The 27,474-nt window shown below is 62.8% G+C and overlaps 1 protein-coding gene across 2 annotated transcripts; it reads right to left on the reverse strand.

Annotated features, from left to right (window-relative positions):
- Nucleotides 1-408: 408 nt before the first annotated feature.
- Nucleotides 409-27,240, reverse strand: Cttn (cortactin). Of its 2 annotated transcripts, XM_026414148.2 has the most exons (17): nucleotides 27,157-27,240; nucleotides 24,127-24,205; nucleotides 21,931-22,017; nucleotides 21,766-21,839; nucleotides 19,760-19,889; nucleotides 16,610-16,720; nucleotides 15,899-15,953; nucleotides 15,220-15,330; nucleotides 13,193-13,303; nucleotides 12,682-12,792; nucleotides 10,698-10,753; nucleotides 8,238-8,307; nucleotides 6,619-6,767; nucleotides 4,584-4,673; nucleotides 3,334-3,511; nucleotides 2,570-2,641; nucleotides 409-1,666 (listed from the first exon to the last, which is right to left on the reverse strand). In XM_026414148.2, exons 3-17 carry the CDS (start codon nucleotides 22,015-22,017, stop codon nucleotides 1,530-1,532), a joined length of 1,542 nt encoding a protein of 513 aa, XP_026269933.1. In that variant the 5' UTR covers nucleotides 24,127-24,205; nucleotides 27,157-27,240; the 3' UTR covers nucleotides 409-1,529. The 2 variants fall into 2 exon arrangements, with proteins under 2 accessions (XP_026269933.1, XP_026269934.1); XM_026414149.2 differs by lacking the exon at nucleotides 12,682-12,792.
- Nucleotides 27,241-27,474: the final 234 nt, after the last annotated feature.

Below are 27,474 nucleotides of genomic sequence, written 5' to 3' on the forward strand. Positions count from 1 at the left end.
TGTGAGTGCCAAGTCAGAAACAGTCTTCACCCAGCAGTTTTCGCTTTGTTTTCCTGGGGATCCTCACATGAAGAGTCGGTGACTTCAGCTTATAAAGAGCACTTTGTTTTTTGAGACAGGGTCTCACTAAGCTGCTTAAGGCCTCACCAGATTGGTTGAGACTGGCCTAGAACCTGTGATCCTCCTTTCTCAGCCTCCTGAGCCCCTGGGATTACAGGTGTGCACCGCCACACCGGGATAAAAGTGCTTTTGAGGAGCACACCCTGTTAAAAAGGCCCTGCACTGGCCTGGGCTGCTGGACGACAGGTGTGAGCCAGCCCACAGCAGACGGCGCAGACACCAAGGAAGCCAGCCACCTCCACCGAGGACAGAGCGCCCAGCCCAAGCAGACTGCACAGCGGGTGGGTCAGAAAGAAGTTTATTCTGAATATTTGATTTAAAAAAGCCATACCTACGAGGGTGCTACAGGGTTCAGATATGACAACGAGTCGCACACAAAACCCAGTCTGCGTGGGAAAGCAGACGCCTCGAGTCGCACACAAAACCCGGTCTGCGTGGGAAAGCAGACGCCTCGGGAGCAGCGCCCTGGCCGGGATGTGCCCAGGAGCCCAGACGCTCCTGCCGCCATCTGCTGGACTGTGGCACCACCAGACTGGCCCCACCCCCTGCTGCCCTGCACATGGACAGCTGCCCGGGTACCAGGGCGGGAACGCAGCTCCTCCGAAGTCATGCTCTGACCGGGTCAGCCAGTCGGGCTCTGCGGGAGCTGAACGTGGCCTTCTGGCAGGAGCAGCTCAGCTCTCGTAATGACAGCTCGCTCTGTCCTGGCCTCCCGTGGCCACCCAGCCAGGGGCCGAGGTCAGGCCCAGGCCCAGGACTGCGAGGCAATCTGGTAGCAGCTGAGGCTGAGCCCGGCACTGCCCCTGGGGCTCGTGGTGGCCCCTTCTCAGGAGACCAGCAAAGGACACGCCACATGGGGCAGGAGGCGAGGCACCACAGCCCTCCAGGGGACTGGGCTGCCAGGAAGTGCACAGGCAGGGACAAGACCAGGGATGGCTCAGGAGAAGGCTGGGTCTCTGCTGTCGGGCAGCGCAGCATGGACCCGCTGGGACCCCGTGCTCCCCTGTGCCTCCACGGCACGCAGCCCTTCCCTCCTGCTCCTGCTCCACCAGGGCAGCCACACAGGGCCAGAGGCTCCTGCCTGTCTCGATGGCACGTGCCTACTGAGCCCCGAGGACCACAGGCCAAGGTCGCTGCACGTGACAGCTGCCTTGGCACAAAGACCTTCGACAGGCGAGGACACGCGCCCCACCTCCTCCTAAGCAACATGATTACAATATATTAGCAAATTTGTGGCATAAACATTTCCAAAAGCATCAGCCAAAGTATTAAATATAAACGTAATGTGTAGACCCCGTCCCACCCTCGAGAAAAAAAAACAAAAGAAACCAAGATACAAACCCCAAACCCAAACCCAGAGAAGGCAGACTTGTAGTGTGGGCCTGGTGCCGGCCAGCGTCGGAGGGGGCCTAGGGCCGCAGTTCCACGTAGTTGGCAGGGAAGAGCCCGTACCTGCCCTTGCACACCCCACGCCACCAGCCGTCGTCGATCATCTCGATGTTGGTGATGATGTCGTCGGGGTCGAAGGAGATCTCGTCATCACCAGCTGGGGAAAGAGCGCAGACCAGGGCGCAGGTGGAGCTGGTGGAAGGGCTGGGGAGGATCCCCAAGAATCTGCCACAGCGTCATTCCCCAGAAGAGCCAGCGGGGCCCTGGCGGTACAAAGCCACGCCCAGCCCCGTGCTCCTTGGCAGGTGGCCTGCCTCCTAACCTCCCCGCAGGAGCGGGCCAGGTGCCACCGCCTAAGGTCAGGGGCCCTCGGGGTAGGCCCTTGGTGGGGGACGGCCAGGGAAGGGGTCCTAAAGGTAGGAGGGGAGTGCCAGGCAGCCTGCGGATGGGCTGGGTGGGAGTCTTCTGAAGACCTGCCAGATGCAGAGCAGGGCACAGAAAGGAGCAGAGCTGGGGGAAGGGTCTCCCGAGCAAGGCCAGCCCCCGTGCAGAAGGAAGGGGGCCAGGGCCACGCTCTCAGGAGGCTGGGGGTCGGAGGAGGTGGGAGCCCAGGGGAGCCCACCACAGCACCACCCAGCGGAGCTGTGCGCTCAGCTACGAGAACTCAGGGTGCTGTGGACCCGGGGCCCTGAGGGTGCCAGGCAGCCTGGCATGGGAGGCGCCCACAGTTCCCCTGGCCTCCCTCCCTGCCATGGAAGCACAGCCTCTGCCCAGACCTGAGGAGGCCGGGGAGCAAGGGGGACAGCCCAGGAACCAGCCCCGAGAGGACAGATGTGAAGTGGGTGTCCTGCGGTGTCACCTCCCTGCTGGCGGGGTAGGACCCCTCCCTGATCTCTGGAAATGCACACCAGGGTCTTTAGGGGTGGCAGGGTCCCTGCAGCCCTGGGAATTCATGGGCTTCGGAGAGGGAGCTCTGCTGAAGGAGGCACGGGGACTCCGGGCACTGCCCCGCGTCCTCCCCAGAGACAGGAAGACCCCCGACCCCCGCAGCGGGCCTCACCAGCCTGGTAGTCGTAGAGGGCAGTGGCCGTGAGGCCCAGGTCGTTCTCGTACTCGGCGTAGGTGCCGTCTTCTGCAAGCACACCAAGAGCAGGCTGACGGGAGAGCGCCCGCGCCACAGGGATCAGGCCCTCCAGGAGGAGGCTGAGGAGGAGGCTCCAAGCTCTGACCCCACCCGGGGACATGGTAACAGAGTTAACTTCTACAATTAAAACGCTAACGTGGGGGGCTGGGGATGTGGCACAAGCGGTAGCGCGCTCGCCTGGCAGGCGCGGGGCTCTGGGTTCGATCAGCACCACATACAAATAAAATAAAAACGTTGTGTCCACCGAAAACTGAAAAATACATAAATATTAAAAAAAAAAAAAAAAGCTAACGTGAGAGGAAAGGTTCCGGGGTGCGAAAGCGAGTGGGAGGAGGTGACCAGGCGCCCAGCTGCCCACCTGGAGCTCAAGCCAGACCTTGGAGCTGAAGGGAGTCTACACCCTCCAGGGAAGCCAACCTCAGCATGGCAGAGGCAGGCTGCCCTCGCACCATCGGGCTGAGAAGACCAGCCTCCCCCAGGAGGAGAGGCACCCTGCTCTGGCCCTGCCCCCACCCGGTGCATCAGAGACCCCCCTGGGAGCAGGACAGGGTTGGCGGCTGCCGGGGACTGCAGTGTCTGGAGGAGTCCCATCCCAGGGAGGAACAGAGTCAGCGGGAACAGCGCAGGGTGGGATTCCCCAGGGAGCCCCTCCCCCAGGGCCAGCCGGCACAGGACCCGACCTGCTTGGTAGTGGCTGGGGGCCTCTGTGGTTTCATAGGTGGCCTCCGGCGTGTAGGCCAGGCCCTCCTGGCTGCCGACCTCCTGGTAGTCTGCAGCCTCTGTGCTGTACACGGCCTCAGGGCTGCTCTCGCCCAAGGGGCTTCTGTGGCCAGGCTCTGCCTTCAAGGAGACCGCGTCCTGGGGGCGGGAAGTGGGAACTTGCTGGGCCATGTGCGCGTCTGACAGCAGCAGCCACACTGCCACAGTGAGGGAGGAGCACAGGCGGCCCCCTAGCTACAGCAGGACAGGACACACCCCAGGAGCGGCCCCTGGCCACACCACCCCACGTCCCAGAGCCTCCCCGGCTAGTGGGAACCTGCCCCTCCAGCAGCAACCCCCAGGCTCGGCTGCTCTGTCCTGGGTTGGAGTGGCTGAAGGCCACAAGAGGCCCCCTCTGCTGCCAGCCCTCCCTCTGGGACCAACCAGCCTCTCTGAGAGCCCACTGCCCGGGACACCCTGCGAGTGGGCAGCACAGTTCTGTGCCAACCCAGTCTGGAGGGCAGAAAGGGGGCCAAGGAGAACCAGGCTCCCTGGGAACTCATGGGAAACACACACCTTGCTGCGTCAGAGCCTGTGCCCTCTGGACCCCCTAGACCCTGCGCTGCAGTCAAGGGCGGTTTCAGCGGCTCCTTCTAGAGGTGCCCAGGAGGGGGGGCTGGCAGAGGGTCCGAGAGCACTGGGCAGACGGCTCAGAACCCACAGAGGGTGACCGGCAGGGAGAGCCCCAGGAGGCCAAGGACGGCGTCCACCCCCTCCTGGGCACTGAGGGCACAGAAGGGTTCAGGGCAAGGACTGGCCAGGCGGCTTCCCGCTGGCAAGATGGCCTGGCACCAAGGCGACCACAGGGGTGGCAGCCGCTCAAGGCATGTGTCCCCAAGGGCCTCCCACCACACGACCCACCTCCTCCTCCCCCAGAATGTGGCCGCCCCTCCTTAAAGGACCAGTCGCTCAGGACCTGGTCCAGCGGGAGACAGCGGCTGGGTGGGACAGCTCAAGGCCATGTCCACCAGGGAGCTTCCAGGATCAAGTCCCCACACGGGTGGCGTGGCAGCAGGTGCCAGGGAGAGGACCCTCAGTCCTGAGTGCGCACACCAGGCCACTGTGCCCCCACAGCTCTCGGAGCCAGGAAGCACCTGGCAGCAGGACATTCATGCTGGCAGGAGGGGGGACAGTTAAGTCAGCCTCACTCGCACCTCGACGGGACACCCACCTCGTACACAGGGCTGGAGGGCGGTCTCTCCTCGGCCGGCTGCGGAGCGGGAGATGCGGGGGGCGTCTGCTTCTGCGCTCTGGCTTGCTCCTGCAGTGGACACGGCAGCCAGGCTGAGTGGGAGCCACCTGCCCACGCTGCCCGAGAGGACGGCCCAGGCCCTGGCCTGGCACAGGAGCAGAAGGCCTCTAGCACCCAGGAAAGGAGGGCCAGACGCCTCCAGCCACGGCAGCACGAGGGCCTCGTGGCCACTCAGGGAGCCCTCTGCCCTCCTCTTCTTGAGGACTCGACGAGACCCGGGCTGAGGGGACGCCGTGAGGCGGGGGCTCCCGGGGCCCCAGGTGGGGAGCACATCTGCCAGAGGAGGCAGGCGTGAGCCTGGGGGCGGGAGGGCGGGCTCTGCTGACACAGCACCGCATGGTCCCCAGCCCTGCCTGACTGCCACCCCACATGCAAGGGTCCCTGTAGACATGGCAGGGTGAGGGTCTGACGGGGGACTACTCTGGGCCATCAGTAGGCCCCGTACTGCCACAGGCCCTGACCCACTGGGACCCAAAGGAGCGCAGCCCCGCTGACACCTGGGATACCTCACCTCAAGAACTCAAGATGTGAGTATGTCGTGAGTGCAGGTGCCACAGCAGCCACAGGAGACTACGGCAGCTGCATAGCCCAGCAGAGCGTGCTTGGGGATGCCCAGCAGGCAGCAGCAGAGCAGGGTCTGAGCCCCATCTGTCCACTCCACCCCCCCGCCCTTCTGTCTGGGGGGGACAACAGTAACACTGTCTTCTGTTGACAAGAAAACTGCCCTGGCCCTGGGACCCCGAGTGCAGTTCTCTTCACTCACGTGGCCCAACAAGCCCCGCATCACCAAGACTGGCCACACAGAAGCAGCCACAAGGTCGCCACGAGGCCTCAGGTCCTGCATGAGTCCTGGAGGACAGGACCAGACTGGGCGGGAGAAGACCAGGCCTGCAGCCATAAGTGACCACAGCTGTCTCCAGATGATCAGAACACACCTGCAGGCCACACCCTCCCTAATCAGGCTGGTAGGGACTGGCCCGGGCTGGACACCAGGGAGACCAAGCTTCTCTGCAGGCCCTCCTGCCAGGGGAGGCACTCAGCACCCTCCTCCTGGGGCTCTCCGCCCAGGGCCTTGGTGTGAGCTTGAGGGGAGGAGGAGGGCACCACAGCAGAGGAGCCCGAGGCTGAAGCACCTCCCTAGACAACAGAGCCTGACCCTCCTCGGCAGGGGCTGACCCCAGAGCCGAGGTGCGGAGGGCGCGAGCGCCAAAGGACAAGGTCCGGGGAGAGAGTGTGGCGAGCAAGCATGTGTGTGTCCTGCAACCAAGACAAGCTCCCCGGTGACACTGGGGGAGGAGGAGGCCTCCAGCTCTGGCCACCCAGCTCACGCTGGCTGCCACTCCACTGGGCGGCTGGCACCAGGCGGCAGGGCGTGCTTACAGTGCCTCCGGTGCCAGGTGGCCAGCTCCTGCACCCACACTTCCTCATCCCGGCTCTGCCCAGAGGCTCCTGAGAGCCCTGACCACTTCTCGGGGGGAGACGCTCCTCTAGAGAGAGGCAGGAAGGAGAGCCTTCTCCATGCTGCACTTAAGCACCCTCGGCTGCCAGGGCTGGGGAGGTGCCCGGGGGGCAGGGCTGAGCAGGGCCCAGCCCCAGTCGTGCGCCTGTCTTGGACAGGCTTCAGGAAAAGGCGGTCCTCACCCCCCTGCCCCCTGCACAGCCCACACCCACATCGTCCAGTGAAGCCCACCTCCAGGACCACAGGGAAGCGGCAGACGGACTATGGAGGCTGGGCCTGCAGAAGACACCTCCCTCCTCACCTGAGCCCTCCCGTGGGTCAGGGGCTGGGCTCTGAGAGGCAGACCACCAACAGCCCCAGACCCAGGGGCATGGCCGGCAAGCTCCACCTCGTGGGGACCCACTCTGCACAAGAACCTTCTGGAATGCCCAGCTAGGCAGGCTGGCACAGCGCGGGCCCCACCCTGGCCAGGCATAGCCACCTTCCTCCACTCACCTCCAGTGTCCTCCTGGCCTCCTCCTGCTCCTGCCTCTCCCTGGCCACCCGCTGGGCTCGCTCGGCGTCCGCCTTCCGCCTGTCCTCCAGCTCTCTCTCCTTGGCCAGGTTTTCGAAGTTGGCTCTGATGTTGCTGGTTCTGCTGGTCGCTGCAGAGCAAGGGGCGAGCCCGTCTGCCTCCAGGCCCCGTCCAGGCTGGCCGCACCAGGGCGGGGGACCCAGAGAGCTGTCTGTCCCACCAGGGGGAGCCCAGTGGCATCTCAGCGCCCCTGCCCACTCCAGCCACGCTCCACCAGTCACCCTTCCCACTGCCCACAGGGGGGGATCAGACGGGCCTCCCTGACCTTCCCAAAGCAGGAGAAGTACTGACTTTGACCGACCTCCACCTCAGACAGACTTTTTGTTCCTTTGGGTTTTGGCACCAGGCTGAACCCAGGGCCCTTTATCACTGAGCCCTGTTTTTCATCTCCCTGAGCTGCTAGGGCCTTGCTAAGTCGCTAAGGCTGGCCTTGAACTTGCGATCCTCCTGCCTCAGCTCCCACACACAGCTGCAGCTGCCAGTGGCCAAGGGGCACAGGGTCTCCAAGGCTCCAGGCAGCAGGTGAACTACAGCCACGGGGTCTCCCGCAGCCCTGTCAGGAAGAGCTCCCACAGCGTCCGCTGCCAATGGACAATGTCCACAGCTGCCTCGGAGCACAAGCGTCCCGCAGACTGTGCGGGGACAGAGGCGCCGGGTGCAGTTCTTCTGTGCGATGAAAGAGGTCCCGGGCTGCAGAGCACGACCCAGAGAGCTGGCGTGTCCCCGGGGTGAGCCTCAGAGGAGTGTCACAGGACACGGGTCATGACCCCAAGGCTGCCAAGACCCTCCCTTCCCACCTGCCTGCCACGAGCCCCGCTTGAATTCACAGACAGCCTGACTTACTGCACGGACAGCTGGGAGACGGAGACCCGAGGACCCTGCCTCTCCGCTGCCTTCTTCCTGAGGCTGCCGCTACTTTTCACAAAGAAGGCTACTGGGTAAGCATGCGTGGTCTTGCCACCTTCACACGGACTAACTCAGACCTTCCTCTGCTGATCTGTGACACAGCAGGGATCAGCACGTCTCACCAACATCATAGGGGTTCTCTGGGGCCTCAGTGACTTCCAAAATTGTCAAGTGACCCAGGGCCACAAAGTCCGAGAACTGACCCAGGGCATCACAGTGAACTGACAGTGACCTTTGGCCTGCTCTTTTTCCAGGTGTCGGGAGTGGGACTGAACCCAAGGGCACTGTACTACTGGCCCACATCTCTAGCACCTCTTATTTTTTTAACAGGGCCTCACTAAGTTCCTGAAGCTGGCCTTAACTTGCGATCCTCCTGTCTCAGCCTCCTGAGTCACTGGGATCATAGCTGTGCCACCACACCTGGCCCTGTCCTGCGATTTTAAAGGGCACCTTCAGAAATAGCATGTTGTAAGGCCTGTTTTGACAGACACTGTCCAAAGCAAAGATGGCTTAACTGTGTCCCTGAGGGTCCCCACCCTGCTTGTGAGTGCACTCTCGGCACCCACGTCCTCTCTGTCTCTGGCTCCGTCCCGGCACTACCTCCTCCCCAGTGCGCTTCCCTGACGGGACTCACCGGCTTCGACAGGCACAGTCTTCTGGTAGGCAGGGGACACCTGTGCGACGTCTTCAAAGGTGGAGGCGTTCTGGGGAGCCGGGAAGGATGTCAGGGGGGCACCCTCCCGCCTCAGTGCACAGCGGCAGCTGCTGTCTCACACAAGTCGAGGGCCCCAGATCTTCCAGAAGACCCTGGGCAGCCCACAACTGTCCCCTCTGCCTCAGAGGCCGGGAAACACGTGCACACGCCAGCTGCTGGGCACAGTCGGCTCACACTGCGGGGGCAGGCCTCCTCGGGGCTCCTCCCGAGCCTCCCCCACCTCCTCCCGAGGCCTCCGAGGGGAAGAGCCCTGGGCACACACAAGCCTGGAGGCCAGCTGTCCCCACCCTCAGGACCCTCAACCCCGTCCCGCACACAAGACCAGCTATATAATGGCCGACCTGGGCGCAGGCCGGCAGCGTTGATGGACGCCAGTGCCGGTGCCCAGTTTCACTGTGGCTGGGCACCCGGTCTCCACCTGGGCCCACTTTAGCCTATCTGTGACCACAAGGCTCAGGAGTCCACCAACCCCTTCCCTCTCCCATACACGCCTCTCCTGGGACAAGCACAGGGTGGCAGGTCAGGACCCTCTGGTGCTGGCCCTCCCCAACTTCTATAGGCCTGCTCTGGGCCACCTCTGCCATCACCCCAGGTCGGCCGTCCCCACCTCCCTGCTCAGCCTTCCTCCCCAGCGAGCGCGTGGCCCGCCCAGGTTGGGCCTCAGCCCCGGCCTCCCTGCTCACTGCCCTCTGGAGCCTCTCCTCCTCCCTCCCCCGGTCCAGCTGGCTCTAGGTCCACTGGGCAGCCACTTTCGTCCTTGAGTCACTTGCCTGTCCATGGTGACCTTGGAAGAACCTCCCTGCTCTCTGGGAAGGAACCGCCGGCACCTCGGCAAACACGAGGTCATCACCCTACCCTGACGGCCGCCACAGGGACCACCGGGACCCGTCCTCAGCAGCCCACCTCGCTCCTGGGGCAGCCAGCCGGGTCCCGGTCACGCCCGGGGTGCCCGGCCAGGCTCCTCCACCCAGGGCCCTGCCCACAGGGCTGGGGAGGCGGCACCAGGCCCACGGAAGCACTTCCTCCCTGGGTGCTCGGAGCCCAGCAGCCTCCCCGTCACCGTCCACACCAACCACAGACACCACAAAACGGAACTGCAACTCCGACCTCAAAGCCGCAGCCTGACTCGAAAGCCGCAGCCTGACTCGCCCGCTGCTCCTCCCCTCCTTCCCAGGGGCCTCAGCCCCAGACCGCAGCCCCAGCTCAGCTCCTCCATCACCCGGCCTCCTCCCTCACGGGCAGCCGGGCCGCCAACTCCCCAGGGCCGCAGGTCTCCAGGGCTACCCAGCCCCACCTGACTCCTCCCTCCCCCCAGGCCTGGGAGCCCAACCCAGCCTGCGGCTCCGTCCCTCGCACACCTGGCCACCCGCTCCCCACCAAGCCCCACTCGCCCGGAGCTGGAGCCTCTTCACAGCCCAGTCTCCACCAGGCGGCCAGCAGGTACCTCTCGGCGAGACCGCCTTGTGCCCCTCCAGCTAAGCCCTTCCAGGGCCACTCCCGTCCCTTCTATTGGGCTCCCACTCTCACATCCTCGGGACCTCTCCCAGGGCCGTCCTGTGGCAGAGCTCCGAGGCCGGCAGTGCCACCTGTGGCCAGGGTCAAGTGCAGCAAGGAAGAAGGAAAGGGCCGAGGCTGGAGGAGCCGTGGCCAGCAGCGCAGCCTGAACGGGCACAGCCCAGCGGGCAGGGGGAGGGCAGGGCCGCCGGCCTCAGGGAACGGCCCCACCCTCCGCAGCCCCGTGAGGGGCACCCATGGGCTCTCGAGGAGCCCGCGGGTCTCCAACAGCGCTGACGGCCTTGAGAGGTGCAGGCCTGAAGGGTGCACTTCACGGCTCCGACCAGCTCCCCAGGCCCGACACCCAGCACCAGAGAGGGGACGCCTGGTGCGAGGACAACAGCATGCCACAGCAGTGTCCCTCCCGCCTACAGAGACAGACCCCCTGACCTGCACTGTCCCACAGGCCTCTGCAGTAACCATGGCCAGGATCTGTTCTGACCAGAGACCTCACGTGGCCCTGGGCTCTTCAAGTGGCCAGTGACCTGACCGAAGGCCACCAGTCCAAGTTCACGCAGGCCGGCGTCCAGAGGCCCTCACCTAAACAACCCAGTTCCAGCAAGGGCCCAGCTACTCTGCACCAGGCCACGGCCAAGCACAGAGCTGCCTTGGCCCAGACCCAACCATGAAAGGGACGGGCACAGCATCCAGGCCATGGTCTCTGCACGGGGAGCACAGGACACCGTGTGTCAGCACACGCCTGACCCCGATGGTGCACTTCCAGAACCAGGAGCCGAGTGCCCACCAAAGGACCTCCACAGCGCACCCAGGAGCCCCCACACTCCTGCCGGCGGAGAGAGCGACACCCTGGTCTCGGAGCCGTACCTTGTCCATGCGGTCCTTCTGCACCCCGTACTTGCCGCCGAATCCTCTGGAGTAGTCTGCAAGGCAGCAAAACAGAGACTCACTGACTCCAGCAGGGGCAGCACAGCAGGGCATGCAGAGGCCGGGGACAGCAGGGACGCGCCCAGAGCAGACAGAGCCCCGAAGCGGGCTCTCCTGGCAAGGCCAGCTCTGCGTCCACCACGGTGTCCAGTGCACAGGCGGGGCCGGGGCAGAGGCGCGGCATGCTGCCCGCATTCTCCCGGGGCACGGGTGGGGAAAGGCGGCAGGCTGGCGGGAGGAGGCCAAGGAGGGGGCACAGGACAGGCCTTGCAGCGCCAGGTCGACAGCAGTCTTCCGACCCGCAGGGGCCTTGCGCTCTGCGTACCGCACGCCTGCTCTGAGCACTAGAGGGGCTCGGGCGCAGTCTGCTCTCTTGCTTTTCAAAAGAAAAAAAACTCCATGTGGAACTTCTACCAGCCAAAGGGCCCAGCTGCAGCCACACACGCCCAACACAAAAGCCACACTGTCACACGGCCTCCATGCCACAGAGGACCGCCGGCCACCTCCATGCTGTCGGCCGGGCCAATCCAAAGCGCCTCCACCACCCAGCCCTGAGCTCAGCCGCAGCTGTCCAGCCCCAGCACCGCTCTTCCTCCAGCTGCGTGTCCAGCTTCCCGTGACACGGCCCAGCTTCCGAGAGGATGGAATAACTAAGGGAAAATGTGCCGGCTGTTCAGACAGCGGAGGTCTGTTTAGAAACGTCTTCCTCCAGCTCCGAGCACCACGGCATGGCTCTGTGCAGAAGCCACATGTGGATGGTTCCTCAACCCTGCCCAGAAAACACCACCACAAACAGAACACAGAGACCACACGTGACACGTCTGTCCCACGCCTTTGCTGCCCCAGCCTCTGCTGAAAGGCCAGGTGGTGGAGCACTTCTCCCTCGCTCAGGGGTAACAGGCTGGGCTCCGTGGCACGGCACCCCAGGTTGGGGTGCCTCCAAGACCTGACCGCACCGTGCAGCTGCAGGGACGGGCCCTGCAGACTCACGTCTCTATCGAGGCAGGTTGTATAATGTCGGAGGGAAAGAGAGAACTGGGAAGGAAGGGAGCTGCTCCCAGTGTGGAAGTGGGCCGAGGACCCCACGGCGGCCAGCAGCCACCCACCCAGAGACACGCAGCAGCACCCGTGGGGAACCCCGAAGCCTGTGCTGGAACTGGCTGCACTGCAGGGGCGCACGGGGGGCAACGGTGCCTTGCTGGGACCCGTGCTGGGCTGGTCTCTCCTTGTGACCAGACCCCACAGAAGAGGAGTCCTGCCTCTCGGACTGAACACCACCTGCCTCCAAAACCAGTCTTATAATCTGCAAGTCCAGAGCGACAGTGGGGAGAAGAACCAGAGAGGAAGCCGGTGAGGCAGAGTCGCCATGGCGCAAGGTCGGACACCTTGTCTCGAGAAAGCAAGAGCCCAGCCAACCTCGGGCCGACGGTGGCCGAGGGCTCGAGAACAGGCACACAGCAGGCCACGTCAGGAGGGGCCAGGGAAGCTAAGGACAGACTCTGCAGGGCCACTCCAGGCTGACGCACGCGTCTCGTGAGGAGAGACACGTCAACGCCAGGGACTGCCCACCCACTGGAGCCACGCAGGGCCAGCGCCCGTGGAAGGGTCTCCACACCCTGTGGAAGGAGACGAGCCGCAGCCCACCTCACCGACGAATACCGCGGGCTGGGAGCCTGGTGCTGCCGTGCCACGGCGAGGGTGGGGACACCTGGGGCACCCGCCTCGTGGCACGGGGGCCAACCCAGCTCTGGCACCCACCAGGAGGAGGGGTTCGTCACTGCTCTGCCTCAGGGGTGTGAGACGTGGGACAGATTCCCACAGTGAGGACAGACGACACGTGGACACACGGCAGACGTGACACAGACGGCCGAGGAGTGAACACACGCATGCAGGGAGGGACCTGAGCCAGGCAAGGGGACAGTACCTTTTTGGGACTCATGCAGCTGCAGTTTCTCCTGGTGATCCCAGCCAAGGGCACACTTGTCTTGTCTGTCTGTCTGCACACCAAATTTTCCTCCAAACCCTTTCGCGTAGTCTACGTGCACAACAGAAGCCACGGAGCAGCGTCAGCAGCCGCAGGCAGCAAGCTCATTTCCAACGCAGGGGAGCAGGACACGACCACTGAATGACCAGGGCTTGTGGGCACGGCCACATGGAGGGGCAGGAAACAACCCACAGGCCCCTCCGAAGCAGCACAGCCTCGTGACGCAGAGTCACGCGGGACACGGGTGTGACCAAGTGGCACGGCTGGCTGAAGCCACAGAAGTGTAAACGTGAGGTTTCCTGCTACGAGCCAGGTCTGGACTGTTTCTACAGGGCTCACTGTGCTGCCCGGGCTGGTCCCACCCCACCTCAGCTGCCCAGCAGAAGTACAGGCCCGAGACGTGAGACGGACACCTGCCTGCGGACGTGGGGCACGGCTGCGGGACACCCACCTTTCTGGGACTCGTGCTTCTCCGTCTTGCCTTGGTACTCGAAGCCCACCGCACTCTTGTCCACTTTGTCCCTGTCGATTCCGTATTTGCCACCAAAGCCTTTGGAGTAATCTAGAACCAAGGAAGGTGCTCTCGAGAAACCTGCAGCAGGACCACGGCACCCCGGGTCATGGCACCTTCGGCAAGGACTGCACCAGTCACAAGCCTCAGGGAGACAGGGCAACTCAAAGGGGCACGCATGTCCAGGAAAGTGAACACGCAGGGGACAGGCACAGCAGGTCCGTGACCAGGGTCATCCATCCTGGAAGGCAGCCAGCAGTGGTTTCTGAAGGCTCCCTACCCGGGAGGGCCCCAGGGTTTCACGGTCTCTGCCTCATCAGCGGAAGCAACCACAGGCCACCCAAGCAGCACCTTCCAGACACAGGGCGCCCACGGACCACGTTCCGGAAACCTCAGCTCCACACAGCAAAGGCCTTCCAGACACCAATTTCACACTGAAGCATGACCCTCAGAGACGTCAATGGTGCAAATTCTGGGGTCAGTCCCGAGAGAAAGGGCCCCAGGTCCCAGAGGACCCTGATGTGCTCCAGTGGAGCCTGAGCTGCAGAGGACTGACCCAGGCTTGAGGAGCACTGCCTGTGCTGGCCTAGGAGCCCCAGGAGAGCAGCAGGCCTGTGGCAGAGCTGCCCACAGGCCCGCTGGCACTCCCTCCTCGCAGCAGAGGGGAGCGAGGGCAGCGGTGCCCATGGTGCTGGCACTTCATGCCAACCTGCCAGGCCAGTGTGGCCACGGCCACCAGGGGGTCTTCTGCTGTACTTCTCTAAGAAATCTGAGGGTTTTCCTACCTAAGCACTCGGCTTTCCAATGGTGGCAATCGTTTAAAACACCTGCCACGTGGGGGCAGGCCAAGCACAACAAGGCGTAGGCGCGGGTCACAGGCTCTAAGCAAGGGTGAGCACCAGATGAGCCGCGACCTCAGCAGACACCTGGGCAGGTCCTCCAGGATCACCTACAGGGCTCGGGCCAGGCAAAGGCCACAGCTCCAGGACCATCTGGCAGCACCCACCAATGTAGCACCCTTTGGCCTAGCATTTCTGTTTCTGGGATCAATTTTTTTAACAGGTCCAAAAATATTAACTGCTGTAGATTTTTAATATCAAGAAATCATCAATAACTTAAAATTTACTCAAAAAATGGTTAAATAGATATGGAATCTTCATAGAATGGGGAACTGAGCAGACATTGAAAATAAGGAAAGTTGCTCAGGAGGCTGAGGCAGGAGGATCACATTTTCAAAGACAGCCTCAGCAAATTAGCCAGGCCCTAAGCAACTTAGTGAGCCCTTGTCTCAAGATAAAATACAAAAAAATCAAAGGGGGGTGCTGGGGATGTGGCTCAAGCGGTAGCGCGCTCGCCGGCATGCGTGCGGCCCAGGTTCGATCCTCAGCACCACATACCAACAAAGATGCTGTGTCCGCCAAAAACTGAAAAATATTAAAATTCTCTCTCTCACTCTCTTAAAAAAAAAAAAAAAAAACAAAGGGCTAGGGATGTGGCTGAGTGGTTAAGGGCCCCAGGTTCAATGCCCAGTAGCAAAAATAATAATAAGGAAAGTTGCTGGGAGCAGAGACACATGCCTATAATCCTAACAACTCGGGAAGCTGAGGCAGGAGGACCCCAAGTTCAAGGTCAACCTGGGGAACTTAGTGAGACCCTGTCTCAAAATAAAAAACAAAGAGGGGGCTGGGGCTCGGTGGTAGAGCGCCCGCCGTGCACGTGTGGGGCCCTGGGTTTGATCCTTAGCACCACATAAAAATAAATAAAGATATCAAAAAACAAACCAAAAAAAGGCAAAAAGGGCGGGGAGGCAGCTCAGTAGTAAGCACCTCTGGGTCCGACCCCAGCACTCAAACTAGAAAGCCAACCAGTCCGTCAGGAGTCCACCCCTGCCTTGAGCAGGGCGTGTCTGGGGCCGAGGAGTACCCAGCGGGACCACTTCGACAGGAAGTCCGTCCGAGCGCCCACACCTTTCTGGGACTCGTGCTTCTCCGTCTTGCCCTGGTAGTCGAAGCCCACGGCACTCTTGTCCACACGGTCAGCCTGCACGCCGTACTTGCCGCCAAAGCCGCTCGAGTAGTCTAGAAGGCAGGGTGGCAGACAGCATGAGCCCTGGTAGGCTACAGGGCCGCCTCTGTGAAACTAAGCAAAACCACAGGGGACCCCAAACATGGCGACCACTGCTCCCCACAGGGGTGCTGGGTGGTCCGGGCGCTCTCGCAGGCTGGAGGGCAGGTCCTTCTCGTGGACAGAAATGCTGCCGCAGGCCTGCCTTCAAAGCTGAACGGCCGGTCAGGTCAGAGCACTGAGCCGGCGGCAGCTGATGCCTGCAACAAGGACGTGGCGCATCTGCAGGAGGCGACCGACGCTTTTGCGCTCATGGGTGGCTTGGGGCCCAGTTGCGTAGCGGGGGACTCACTCTGGTTCCTACCCTCAGGGAGGTGGCCAGGTTTTGCCAAAGTCAGAGGAGCTGACTTTACAGGAGTGGCCCTGCTCAGAGGTGGGCGGTGCCCAGGAGACCCTCCACCAGAGCACCCACCGCACAGGGCCCCGATGATCCGACCACCCTGGCCACAGCCCTCCCACCAGACAGCAGCCGCAGGCCACCCGGCCTCTGCTGCGTGGTGCTGACTGCCTCCTGCAGCGTACCTTTCTGGGAGGCGTGCTTCTCCGTCTTGCCCTGGTACTCAAAGCCCACAGCAGACTAGGGAACAAAGAGGAGAGTCACTTCCAAAAGCCCGACAACCACCCCCTGAATCCATGACACACACGGAGCTTCTAAAACCGCCAACTCCTTGTTCTTTGACCTTTGGCCTCCTAAGTCAAACGCAGGTCAAGAGGACGCCACGGCCCTGGTACAGTGAGCTCTGGCACCCTGCACCCCCACCCTGGCCTCCCCTCCATAGCAAGGGCTCTGAGTGTCCCCTGCATAGAGGCACACACGCAGGGCGCAGGGGCAGCAGTGGTCCCTACTGGCACAATCCTGGGCAAATCTAAGGCCGTGTCCCACACGGGGCTTCCACAGCCATGTGGCAAACGCCTATCGCGTGCTACTGTCCTGGCCCCAGTGGTCAGCCCACACGCTCCGTGTCCCTGGAGGGAAACGTGTCCTGCTAGCTCCTATCTAGAGGCCCCTCCCTGCAGCCCCACAGCATCAGAGCACACCGCACCCCACCCCAGTGAGTGGCCCGGAGGACAGACACAGCAGTGGCAGGTCGTGTCCAGGGAGGAACGGCCCCCACCCCCAAGGCTTCTCTCAGGTGCACCTCTGGCGCGGGTCACGGGAGACCAACCCCAGGGCCTTGGGCATGCTAGGCACACTACCACTGGCCATCACTCACCCCTACTGCCATCCCTCACCTGGTCCACTCTGTCCATCTGGACACCAAACTTGCCTCCAAAGCCTCGAACCGAGTCCACTTGGGAGCAGTGCTTGGAGAGTTTCGACTGGTACTCATGGCCGACGGCTGACTGCAACAGAGCCCAGACAGAGCCTCGCATACCAGAGCCCACCAGGCGTGACAACCCCCTTCGCCCGCAGGTGGCCTCAGACACACCTGCGCACGCAGGGGCACGGCCCGAGCTCTCCACACCCAGGTGCAGAGCGGCACTGCACCTCCACAAGGGCTGCCCCACCACAGCCCTGGCGCAGGGAGAGGCTGATGTGGCCAGGGATGAGGAAAGGGCAGGGGGCCAGCAGCCACGTGTGACTCCCGAGACCCACTTGAGGCCCGGAGAGCAGAAGGGAGCACTGGCCAGCCAGGCGCAGGCCTGGTCCCGAGCCAGGTGCAGAACACACATTCACATGCGCAGAACCCACCCGCGTGGAGACTGGGCAAGGCAGCAACTGTTTGCACAGTGAGCTCCCTTCGTCACCACGTGACCCCAGAATGAGGGCACTTAGAGACACACACACACACACACACACACACACACACACACACACACACACACACATCTTAGGAATGCAGGCTTCACCCTGGGATCCCCAAGCACCTGCCACACGGCAGGGAGTTGGTGCCACCGAGCCAGTCACTGTGGGCTCACCCCACCCTCCGTCCTGGTGGAGAAAGGCGCAGGAGCAGGCCCTTCCGTTCAGGTCAGCTCCCCACAGTCTGTGGGCTCACGAGCACCCCCAGGCCTCTTGTCTCAAAGCTCCCTGGATGGCAGCGCCTCTGAGTGCCTATGTCAGTCTCGGCAGAGACAGGGGGCCCCCAAGCTGTCCTGCCCTCCACAGACGCTGCTCACAGTGGACAGCACTAGGGACAGCTTCATGGGCACTGAGGACAAGCGGCACGCATGGGCGGGGAGGGCTCAGGAGGCCCACGTCTGTCTCCTCCCACAGCAGGTCTCGCACCCCAGCCACCGCCATCACTGCGGCGGGAGCAGGCCACGAGCGCGCAGACCCCCAGGAGCTGGCAGGCTGGGGGTGGCCGGCCTCAGCAGGGCCCGCCGGGTGCTAGGCTCAGAGGCCACCAGCGCACGCCCTCCCACCTGGAGCGCGCTGAGCCGTACGGCCTTGTCTCCCTCCAGGCCCTGCTGAGGCTGGAGGCCGACGGCCCCCGTTCAGCCTCCAGAGTCAGTGAAGGAACGCAGGAGGCAGCCATGCCAAGGGACCCCACAGGGTCCCAACACAAAGGATCTCAAGAGTCAGGTCTAACCCAGCCAGAGCAACTCCCTCACGACTGACCCCGTGTGCCCAGAACCACATCTGCGCTCCAACGGCAGACGGCATCTGCTCAGACACACAGGGCAGAGCCCCAACCTGAGGCCCCCACAGGAGAGTCGGGTTCTAGGGTGCAGTGGAGACGGCAAGGACAGACCACCACACCCGACCCCAGAAGTGCACAGCCTGCAGAGATGGGGGTCACCAGAACCCTGACAGCTCCTGTCCTGGCCCCTCTAGCAAACACGTGCGTGCTCAAGTAGGCTGGATTCTGCGTCACTTTCCTAATTCTAACATGGGGACCATGTTTATCCCCCCAGTTCCTGGAGAAGGCAAGTTCCAAGCAGCCTAGGCCATTCACACTCAGGTTTGGGATCTAACAAGAGATTGGTTTCAGCCAGATACGGTGGCTCTCCCCTCTGATCCCAGAGGCTCAGGAGGCTGAGGCAGGAGGATGGAGAGTTCAAAGTCAGTGTCAGCAACTTAGTGAGACCCTATCTCACATTACAGAAGCAAAATAGGCTGGGATTGTGGTTCAGTGGTTAAGTGCCCCTGGGTTCAATCTCTAATACCCCCACCCTCCAAAAAACGATTGGTTCCACGGTGCTCCCACGAGCCCAGAACTGCCCGCACCCCAACACGTGGGCCCCAGGGCCAGCAGGGCTCAGCAGCACCTGCACTCCTACAGGGTCTGCTGCTTGAGGATCCTGACCCAGCTGGAGATGGGGTGCCCTTCCAGGAGAGTGGCTGGGCACCCTGGGTGCACACCACGGAGCAGCCCTGCACAGTCTAAAGTCCCTTGAGCACCTACAAAGCACCAGGCTAGCCACCAGGAAGGATGAAGAGCCTGGCCCTCTGCAGGCCCAGGCCGGAGCGGAGCTCACAGGCAAGGGCAGCAGGCACAGCCGGGACACCCAGCCAGGCCACGTGGCAGAGGAAGGGAGAGGGCTTGCAGGCAGCCGGGGCGAGAGGAGGACGGGCTCCAGGAGGCTCCCTGCACAGGAAGGCCCAGGCTGCAGGTTCGAGGCAGAGGGGGACGGCAGCCCAGCCCGAGCAGCAGGGAGACCGGGCAGCACAATAGGACGGCTCCCGCCCCGTCACAGACCCTCCTTGTGGAAGCTCCCCAGCCTGGAGAGTGAGCACAGGCTGGGCACAGGGGTCGCGGCCTGCAGCTCACTCTGATGGTGTCACAGGCTTCTCCCAGAATCCCGGGCAGCCCTTCAGCAGCAGGGTGTCCATGGCTGGCCCAGCAAGCGTCCAGGTCTCTCTCCCGCAGGGCTAGCTTCCTCAGACTCCAGCTAAACAAGTTCTGGGTGCTGCCCAGCCCCCCAAGTCCACATGGCCAGTGGACAGTGACAGGGCCACGCCTTCCACGCCCACATGATGCGTGGGAGGAGAGAGGGAGAATCAGACACTGGCTGACCCTCCTGCCTGGAGCAGGGGAGCACCCGTCCAGTCAGAGCTGAGCCGTGTCCGGGGGCCTGGACATGCCCTCCACAAGGAGGTCTGCAGGGTGCTCACGCCATCCACCGCTTCTCTCCAGGAGACAGGCCCTGCCTCCTGAGCTGCACCCGCTGGCCATGAGGGTGATCATGGTCAGGGTGCCCAGACTGTTCCAGACTCTCCCAGAGCTGGCTGTGGGAACTGACCACCCTCGGGGCCTCGCTGCTGCAGAGCTTGGGGAAAAGCAGGGGGGCTTCCCTGGGTGAGCCCAACACACACAGGCCACTCCGCAGACACACAGCTCGACACGTCCATCTACAGAAAGGCTGAGGGGCTACTCTGCCCACCGCTGAGTGCCAGCCAGGTCACCGAGCCTGGCACGGGCAGCCCCAGCCACTTACTTTGTCCATCCTGTCCTGCTCCACACCGAACTTCCCCCCGTAGCCGTGGGAGGCTTTGGGCCCAGTTTCCAGCTCCTTCTCCTTCAGAGTCTGGTGCTCCTGGAAGACGTTCTCTCTCAGCTTGTGAATGCTGCAGGGAGGGACAGAGAGGGACAGGGAGGGACAGCACTCAGGCCTGCGCCCGCCTTCCAGCAGCAACACACGACTCCCCACCTGTGGTACAGCCCGCGAGGTCTCACCACTCGGGGCTCGCCCAGCTGCCTACGTGAGGGAGAGACACCACTGGCAAGATCCGGGAAGGACCCGGGGGCTGAGAACTGTGTCCACCCCAGGGTCTCCTCAGAGTCCCCCTGCCAGCGGGAACCCTTCAGGGTGGGACAGCCGCCTGGAGGTGCACGGGGACCCCCAGCTCCCCCAAGGCAGCTCTGCTACCTGAACTTCGCATGGAGAAGCAGTGTGCTCAGCAGATGAGCAGGCTGCGGGGCAACTCCGCAAACACCATCCAGAAGGAGCGAGGCCCCCCACCCCCCTCCCACCCCACCCCCAGTCCCCAACCACAGGCAGGGCCCGGAGGACACACAGAGCTGGCTCCAATATGAGGCGCTCCAGCACTTTGACGCCTTCAAAGACGAGACATTGACCGTGCCATCTATAAGCCACTTTTAGTTTTAAGACCAAGGACAGTGAGACAGACCTCAAGATGTGTCAAAACCGCCTGGGTCTGCCCCAGAGACACCAAGGCCAACCTGGACTTTGGGCAAGCCCAGGAGAGTGGACCGAATACACACCAGGCTGGAACCCAGATGCCCTACAGGGCAGGGAGGCACAGATGCCCCTGCAAGATCCGGGAAAGACCGGGGGGGGGGGGGGGGGCACGACACTGAGGGACTGAGAACTGTCTCCACCCCAGGCGTCTCCTCAGAGTCCATCAGTGGATGGACTGTGAGTCCCAGGAGCTGCCCGTGTCCTCCCCAACACATTCTAGAGCCCCTGGGAACAAGGGAGCTGCGGAGAGGCGCTGGCTGACACCACCTGAGTCCCCGCAGCCTAGGCAAGGCCCGCAGCTGTGCGCAGCCCTCCCAGGCAGGGCCCAGGCCCCAGCTCTCAGGCTGCCCCTGGGCGGGACTGACCAAACCAGGGAGGATCACCAGACCCCAGAGACCAGCAGGGCACCAGAGGAGATCCCATCTCAGAAATATCAAACTCTGCAGAAGCCGCCACGGGAGTCTGCCTCTCACGGGCTGCACCTCCAGCTGAAGACGCGGGTGCAGACGCCACACAGGGCCCAGCACAGCCCAGACCCTCGGAGCAGACCTCCACCTCCCACCAGGCAGCGCCAGTCAGCACTGGCCCGGCCTCGGCCCTCTGGCCCTCCTGCCCAGGGTCTTCGCGTGTGGCCACAGCACCAGCCCTACCCCTCTGCAGTGCCTGGCCACCTCCAGCCCCACGAGAGGAAAGAGGGCATGTGTGCGTGGGCTCAAGGCCATCGCACGCCAGGCCCCTCCTGCTCCCAGGAGGCCTTCAGCAACAGCCCTGGCCGGGGCCCACCACGCTCCCAAGGCTCCTGCCGACGCGGAATCCCGCAGCAGCAGTGCTCAGAGGGGTTCTGGACGGCAATCTGTGAGGGTCCACGGCTGGAGGGAGCCGGTGGAGACGGAGGGAAGGAACCTGGCTGTAGAGGGTCCTGGGGACGAGCCCGGAGCTACAAGTTGTCCCCGACCCTCTGCTCTGCCTCCGGCTGCGGCTGCGCGGTGAGCAGCTCTGCCGGAGACCCAAGCCAGAAGAAGTCTGCCTCCTTCAAGTCTTTCCTGAGATATTTTGTCACCACAAAGAAAACCATCACAGCGACCAGGATGGGAGCCCAGATGGTCCTGCACACACGGACACCCGGCCGAGAGACTAGGCACGCACCACGGGCACACAGCCCCGCGGGTGGCCCTGCGAGGCCCAACGAGGCCCAATGGCGGGGACACATGATGCCCCTGCCTGTCCGCACAAGGACTTACTTGATGTGCTCCTGGTGCCCCGAGCCCTGCACAGTCTTGGCACCCCATCGCTGCTCCTTCTCACTGACGTCATTCTGCAGAGAAACAAGGGTGAGCCCAGGCCAGCAGCCCGACCCGAGAGACCAGGAAGCCGGGGGACAGGGCAGCGCGGCAGGCTGAACCCACCACAAAGTCAGGGTCGGTCTCCCAGTCGTCAGCTGCCCCGGTGTCCTGCGTGAGGGCCACGGTGTGGCCTGCAGAGGCCTTCCACATCTGCAAGAGTAGCACCAAGGTCACGAGGCCACACAGCACCCCAGGCCCACAGGGCAGCCTGGGCCACAGCCTCTTGGCTGGCCCCACTACGGGACTCAAAGGGAAGCTTAAAGATCAAAGAAACTCAATACTGTGAGTCCTCACTGAGCACAAGGACACAGACTAGCTCAGCTGCTCAAGAGGCTAAAACAAGAGGATCCCCGGTTTGAGGCCAGCCTGGGCAACTTAACAAGACCTCGTCTAATAAAAGGGCTGGGATATAGCCGGGGGCAGCTAGTCCAGTACACAGGAGGCCCTGCATTCAACATCAGTATTGGAGAAAAGTCCTCTCAGGCGTGGTGGTGCACACCTGCAATTCTAGAGGCTCGGGAGGCTGAGACAGGAGGATCGTGAGTTCAAAGCCAGCCCCAGCAAAAGCAAGGCACTAAGTAGCTCCGGGAGACCCTGTCTCTAAATAAAATACGAAATAGGGGATTTTATTTATAGGGATGTGGCTCAGTGGTCAAGTGCCTCTGTTTAATTCTTAGTACCAAAAAAAAAAAGTTCTAATGTGGTTGTCATTCCTTGGCTTCAACTCATGAGAAAATTTTCCAGGAATCCACACAGTGGGGTGGGTATGCACCTACTCCGTCCCCTTGAGACCATGCCCTGATCTAGCTCCCATGAGCGACAGCACGGTTTTCCAAGAAAAAGCTCCACCAGGGGCTGCACAAGGTCACGACGGTGGAAGGTCACGCATGGGGAGCCGCACACTGCGCCGCGGTGGAGCTCTCTACACCTGCTGGAAAGATCCAGCTCCACTGCCCACCAGGGAGCGGCAGACCAGGCCAGCTCTGGCGCCAGCGGGCGGCAGGGACACCCCTCCACAGCAGCCCGCGGTGAGGTCCGGCACAGGAACACTGGCACCTCGAGAGACACGGATAAGATGACCCTTTCTGTGACTTTAAAGGTAAAATCTCGCCTAAAAACTCTGTACGTGGGCTGGGGCTCACTGGTAGAGCGCTTGCCTAGCATGGGGGAGGCACTGGGTTCGATTCTTGGCACGGCACACACATAAGTTAATAAGATAAAGTCCATTGACAATTAAAAAGTTTTTTAAAATTTCATACAAAAATAATTGATCCATTTTCCTCAGAAATTTCAATAAAATTCAGCTGGTGGTGCACACCTATAACCCCAGTGACTCAGGAGGTTGAGGCAGGAGGATGGCAAGTTTGAGGCCAGCCTCAGTAATCTAGTGAGACCCTGTCTCAAAATAAAGAACAAAGGGCTGGGATGTGGCTCAGGGGTTCACTTAGGCTATGGACGACCAGCCAGCGCTGGGCCCGGGCCTGGGGACAGGGTCCCTCCCTCTGCTCCACAGGGCTGGAATCCAGGAGCAGCGAGGGCACAGCAGGGCGCCTGCTCCCAAGGCCCAGGGCCTTCCAGCACCCACCTGCCACCAGGGGGCGGGCCACCGAACCTCGTCCAGGTGTCCCCAACGGAAGGGCGTCGGAGAGGCCTGCTCTCAACAGGACTGGAAGGGCCTGTTCAGTGCCTGTCACCTGCCCTCCATGCCACACCATCCCAGGCAGGGCCTCCCTGTCAGGGGACGGGGTCCCATGGGGCCAGGAGTTGCCCCCTGCACCAGAGGTGAGAAGGGGAAGGGAGCACCTGCTTGATCCCCCCATACCAGGGACTGAACCAGGGGCACTCTACTGCTGAGCGGCATCCTCAGCCACTTTTTATTTTGAAAATGGTGTCGCTAAGTTACTGAGGCTGGCCTCAATCTTGAGATCCTCCTACCCCAGCCTCCCGAGTTGCTGGCATGACAGGTACAGCCACGGCACCCAGCTTGTCATTTTTTCAGACTCTTCAAGGAACATCCGGCAGAGCTCGCTGCTCATCTTTTCTGCAGTGGCTTCCCCAGTGGGCAGGGCACAGTGGGAAGAGGCTGGTCCCCACAGACCCAGGAGCGCCTCTGAGTCCTCCGTCCCAGAGCTCTCTGCTCTACGCTGCCCAGGCTGGTCTCGATCTTGTCCTCCCTGCAGGCCCACTGGGAGAACACCCTCCTGTTGGAGGGTGCCCGCCGTCCAGGGCAAGGGCATCAGAGTGCCCCTGGGCACGCACCTTTCTTCCCGGTCACAGCACTCCACCTGAAACACAGCGACAGGGCCAGCAGCGTCCAGGCATCTGGCAACGGTTCTACCTGTGAAGAGACAAAGGGGGACGCTCAGGAGATCTGCCAACAGCTGCCCGGGGCCAACAGAGAGGCCTTTCCAGAACACAGCCAGCTGGCAGCGGACCCTGAAGGGAGACGGCGGACCTGCCCCTCACTCACGGCCAAGCCACACTGCCCGGACCCAGCACACTGCCCGAGGGCCGCGCCCGCCTGCTGCCACCTAGCTGGTGCTGCTGCGGGGCGCGGCTGGGAACAGCGACTCCACCACCAGGGCCTAGAGATAACACGACGGACAACTCTGAGGTCTGGGAGGAAAGACCGGCGCGGGGCAGCCTGTGGAGCAGGAGGAGGCTGGGCTCCTGCACAGGGCAGGACTCGGATCCCCAGCCACGTCAGACTTGGCAGCCCTCGAGAGGCAAGGAAGCCAGAGGGTCTAGCCAGCCACAGGCAGGGCGCTGCAGCAGCTCAGGCGGCGCTGGCCCTCCCAGCCCTGAGCGTTCACTCCCCGTCCCGTTCCCGACCCAACTACTTGCTCTTTCCCTTCCCGTGGTCCCACTGGAAAGCCCAACTTCTGTAGCGGTCAGGGAGGACAGCAAGCAGCTGGAAAAAGCGACCCAAGAACGGCCGGCGAAGGCTCCAGTCTGCACTCGTTATTTTCTCAGTATTTTAAATTTTAAAAAATCATGAAAATAACTGAAAAATAATCTTGGGGCCGGGCGAAGTGGCGCACACCTATCATCCCAGCAACTCAGGAGGCTGAGGCAGGAGAATCACAAGTTCAAAGCCAGCCTCAAGAACTAGCAAGACCCTGTCTCAAAAAATAAAAAGGGCTGGGTGTGGCTCAGTGGTTAAGCACCCTGGGTTCAATCTCCAGTACCAAAAACAAGTGAGACCTGGTGCCACACGCCCAGCAGTTGCACAGCTAGCACAGGTCCAGGGACACGTGTCTGTGAACACTCCTAACAGCATTATCCATGATGACCCAAAATGGAAGCAATCCATCTGTCTACCAACCCACGAAAGGATGCAGGGCGTGCACTCTAACTCCACATGGGAATAGTATTCAGCTATAAAAAGGAACAAAGTAGGGCTGGGGTAGTGGCTCAGAGCATGCAAGGCACTGGGTTTGATCCTCAGCACCACATAGAATAAAATATATTGTGTCCACCTATAACTAAAAAAGAAATACATAAAAAGGAACAAAGTACTAACACGAGCTATGATATGAAAGAACTTTGAAAAATATCATGCTAAAGAACACCAAGCTCAAGGCCATGACCCCAGAGAGCAGGTTGGGGAGGGCCGGCCGGGCTGCCCAGGCTGGCCAGGGCTACAGGCCGAGGGCGTCTGCCACAGGGTGGAGAGCTTCCTCCCCCCCAAAGGGCCTCCCAAGGAGCTGGGCCACAATCACACATTCTAGGGTTTCCTTCTGAAGTGAGGAAACTGTTCCACCGTGACTGTGGTGGTGGTCGCATGCTCAGTGAACGCACTAAACCGCACTGAACTACAGTTTAAATGGGCGAGGGCACGGACCTCCACAAAGCTGTCAGGAAAACTACTGTTCAAAGAAAAAGGTGACAGCTCCATCCAGCAGCACCGATATCAACCTCCCTTCAACGTCCCTCACCAACCCATGCTGCAGAGACTCCGAGGGATCAGCTGCACCATAAGACACTCTCAGTGGCAGCACAGGCAGGGACCCACTCAGCCTCCTGGCCCTCCCCCTATGGCACAGCAGCAAGCCAAAGGAAAATAGAGGCCCAGGCCCCTCTGTGCACCCAGCCCAGCAACCACTGAAGGCCACCAGGGGCTGGGCCTGGGCACAGGCAGTGGGCCTGCTCACCACAGACACCAGGGAAAGGCAGCTGAGCAAACCCCTGTGGCCTGGGGCGGCTGCCCCAGCAGGAGGAGCACTGCCGGGGGCTCCTGCATTCCAGCACCTTCTGTGCGTGCAGCACAGGTCAAAGGGCTGACTGCCAGCCGTGCTCACGTGCCCAGTGAGTGCTCACGAGCTCCACTAGGCTTCAACCAACCCAGTCGCCCTGCAGAGGTGAGCTGGCGGGGCCTAACCACAGAGCCGGCAACCCAGCTCCCGATTCCAGGACCCTGTCCCTGGAGTTTCTGATGACTATCTCTCCAGACAAGGGAACAGGGCACTGACTCAGGCCCTGGAGCCCGTGACTCACTCGGCGGCCTCCCATCCCACAGCCCTGCTTGGCCAGGGCAGGACAGGGTGCCCGGATAAGGCACAGTCCAGCCACTTCAAAAGGTGGCCACACCAAGCGCCAGGTCTCAGCTGCTGAGCAGAAAACTAAATTTCTCCCCAGGTGGCGGCCAAGGCCTCCCGGACACACTGTCCAGCTGGGCAGCAGGCACAAGTGCGTTGCCAGCCCAGGTGACCCAAATGGGAACAGAACACAGGGAAGCACCCTCTGGCGACTGGCACACACCCAGGAGGGGCGATCCGGAGGCACTGGACCCTCAGGGACCCACAAGCCCACACAGAGCTCTCCATCGCACCGGCCACCTCGGGGGGGGCACTGACCCAACCCGCTTCCCCTGTGCCCCCCACGAGGCCCTAAACCCTCAACCCGCCCTGCCCGGCGCCCCGACCACCCTGAGCCCCAGGACCCCGGCCCTGCCCCGCACTGCCCTAAACGCCGGCGGCCCACCGCCCTGCCCCCACTGCCCACTGCCCGTCCCCCACTGCCCTGAGCCCGGGCCGCCCACGTCCCGGCCGTCCACTGTCCCGACCCTCACCGCCCTGAGCCTCGGCCGCCCCTCCGCCGCCCCCCGCCCTGCCCCTCACTGCCCCGAGCCCAGCCGACCCCCGCCCTCCCGCGGCCCTGCGCCGCGCCCGCTCCTCCCCGGGCATCCCCCTGCCGCAGGCCGGGACGGCCTCGCCCAGCGCCCGAAACCGCGAGCGGAAGCGCAGCAACCGGCCGCCGGCGCCCGCCCGGGCCGCAGGGCGCGCTCACCGCCGCCGGGGCCTCCGCCGGTGGCCTGGCTCCCGCGCCCGCCGCGCCCCGCACCGCTCCTTCCGGTTCCGCGGCGGCGGGCGGGCGGCGCACATCCGGGTCCGCGCGAGGCCCCGCCCCGGGCTGCGGGCCCGTCCGTCCGCCGCCGGCCGCGCGCAGGGCGGGGAGCGGGGGCGCCGCGCCGCGGGGAGCGCCCGTGCTGGGCCCCGGGCTCCGGGGTGGCCGCCAGGGCCGGCCCCTGGGGGCAGCAGCCTCCACACGGCCCACCCCAGCGTCCATCCTGCGTCCGTCCTTCTCTGCACCCGCCATTCACCCATC

Source organism: Urocitellus parryii, chromosome 4 (genome assembly GCF_045843805.1).
Source record: "Urocitellus parryii isolate mUroPar1 chromosome 4, mUroPar1.hap1, whole genome shotgun sequence".
NCBI classification, from domain to species: Eukaryota; Metazoa; Chordata; class Mammalia; order Rodentia; family Sciuridae; genus Urocitellus; species Urocitellus parryii.

What these genes read in the sequence shown, in the direction of transcription:
- Cttn (XM_026414148.2), bottom strand. Translation starts at nt 22,017, where the DNA reads ATGTGGAAGGCCTCTGCAGGCCACACCGTGGCCCTCACGCAGGACACC. An exon ending in AGATGGACAGAGTGGACCAG is followed by an intron (nt 15,954 to 16,609) that starts GTGAGGGATGGC and finishes TTTGTTCCCTAG; the next exon opens with TCTGCTGTGGGCTTTGAGTA. An exon ending in AGGCCAGGAGGACACTGGAG is followed by an intron (nt 4,674 to 6,618) that starts GTGAGTGGAGGA and finishes TGTCCACTGCAG; the next exon opens with GAGCAAGCCAGAGCGCAGAA.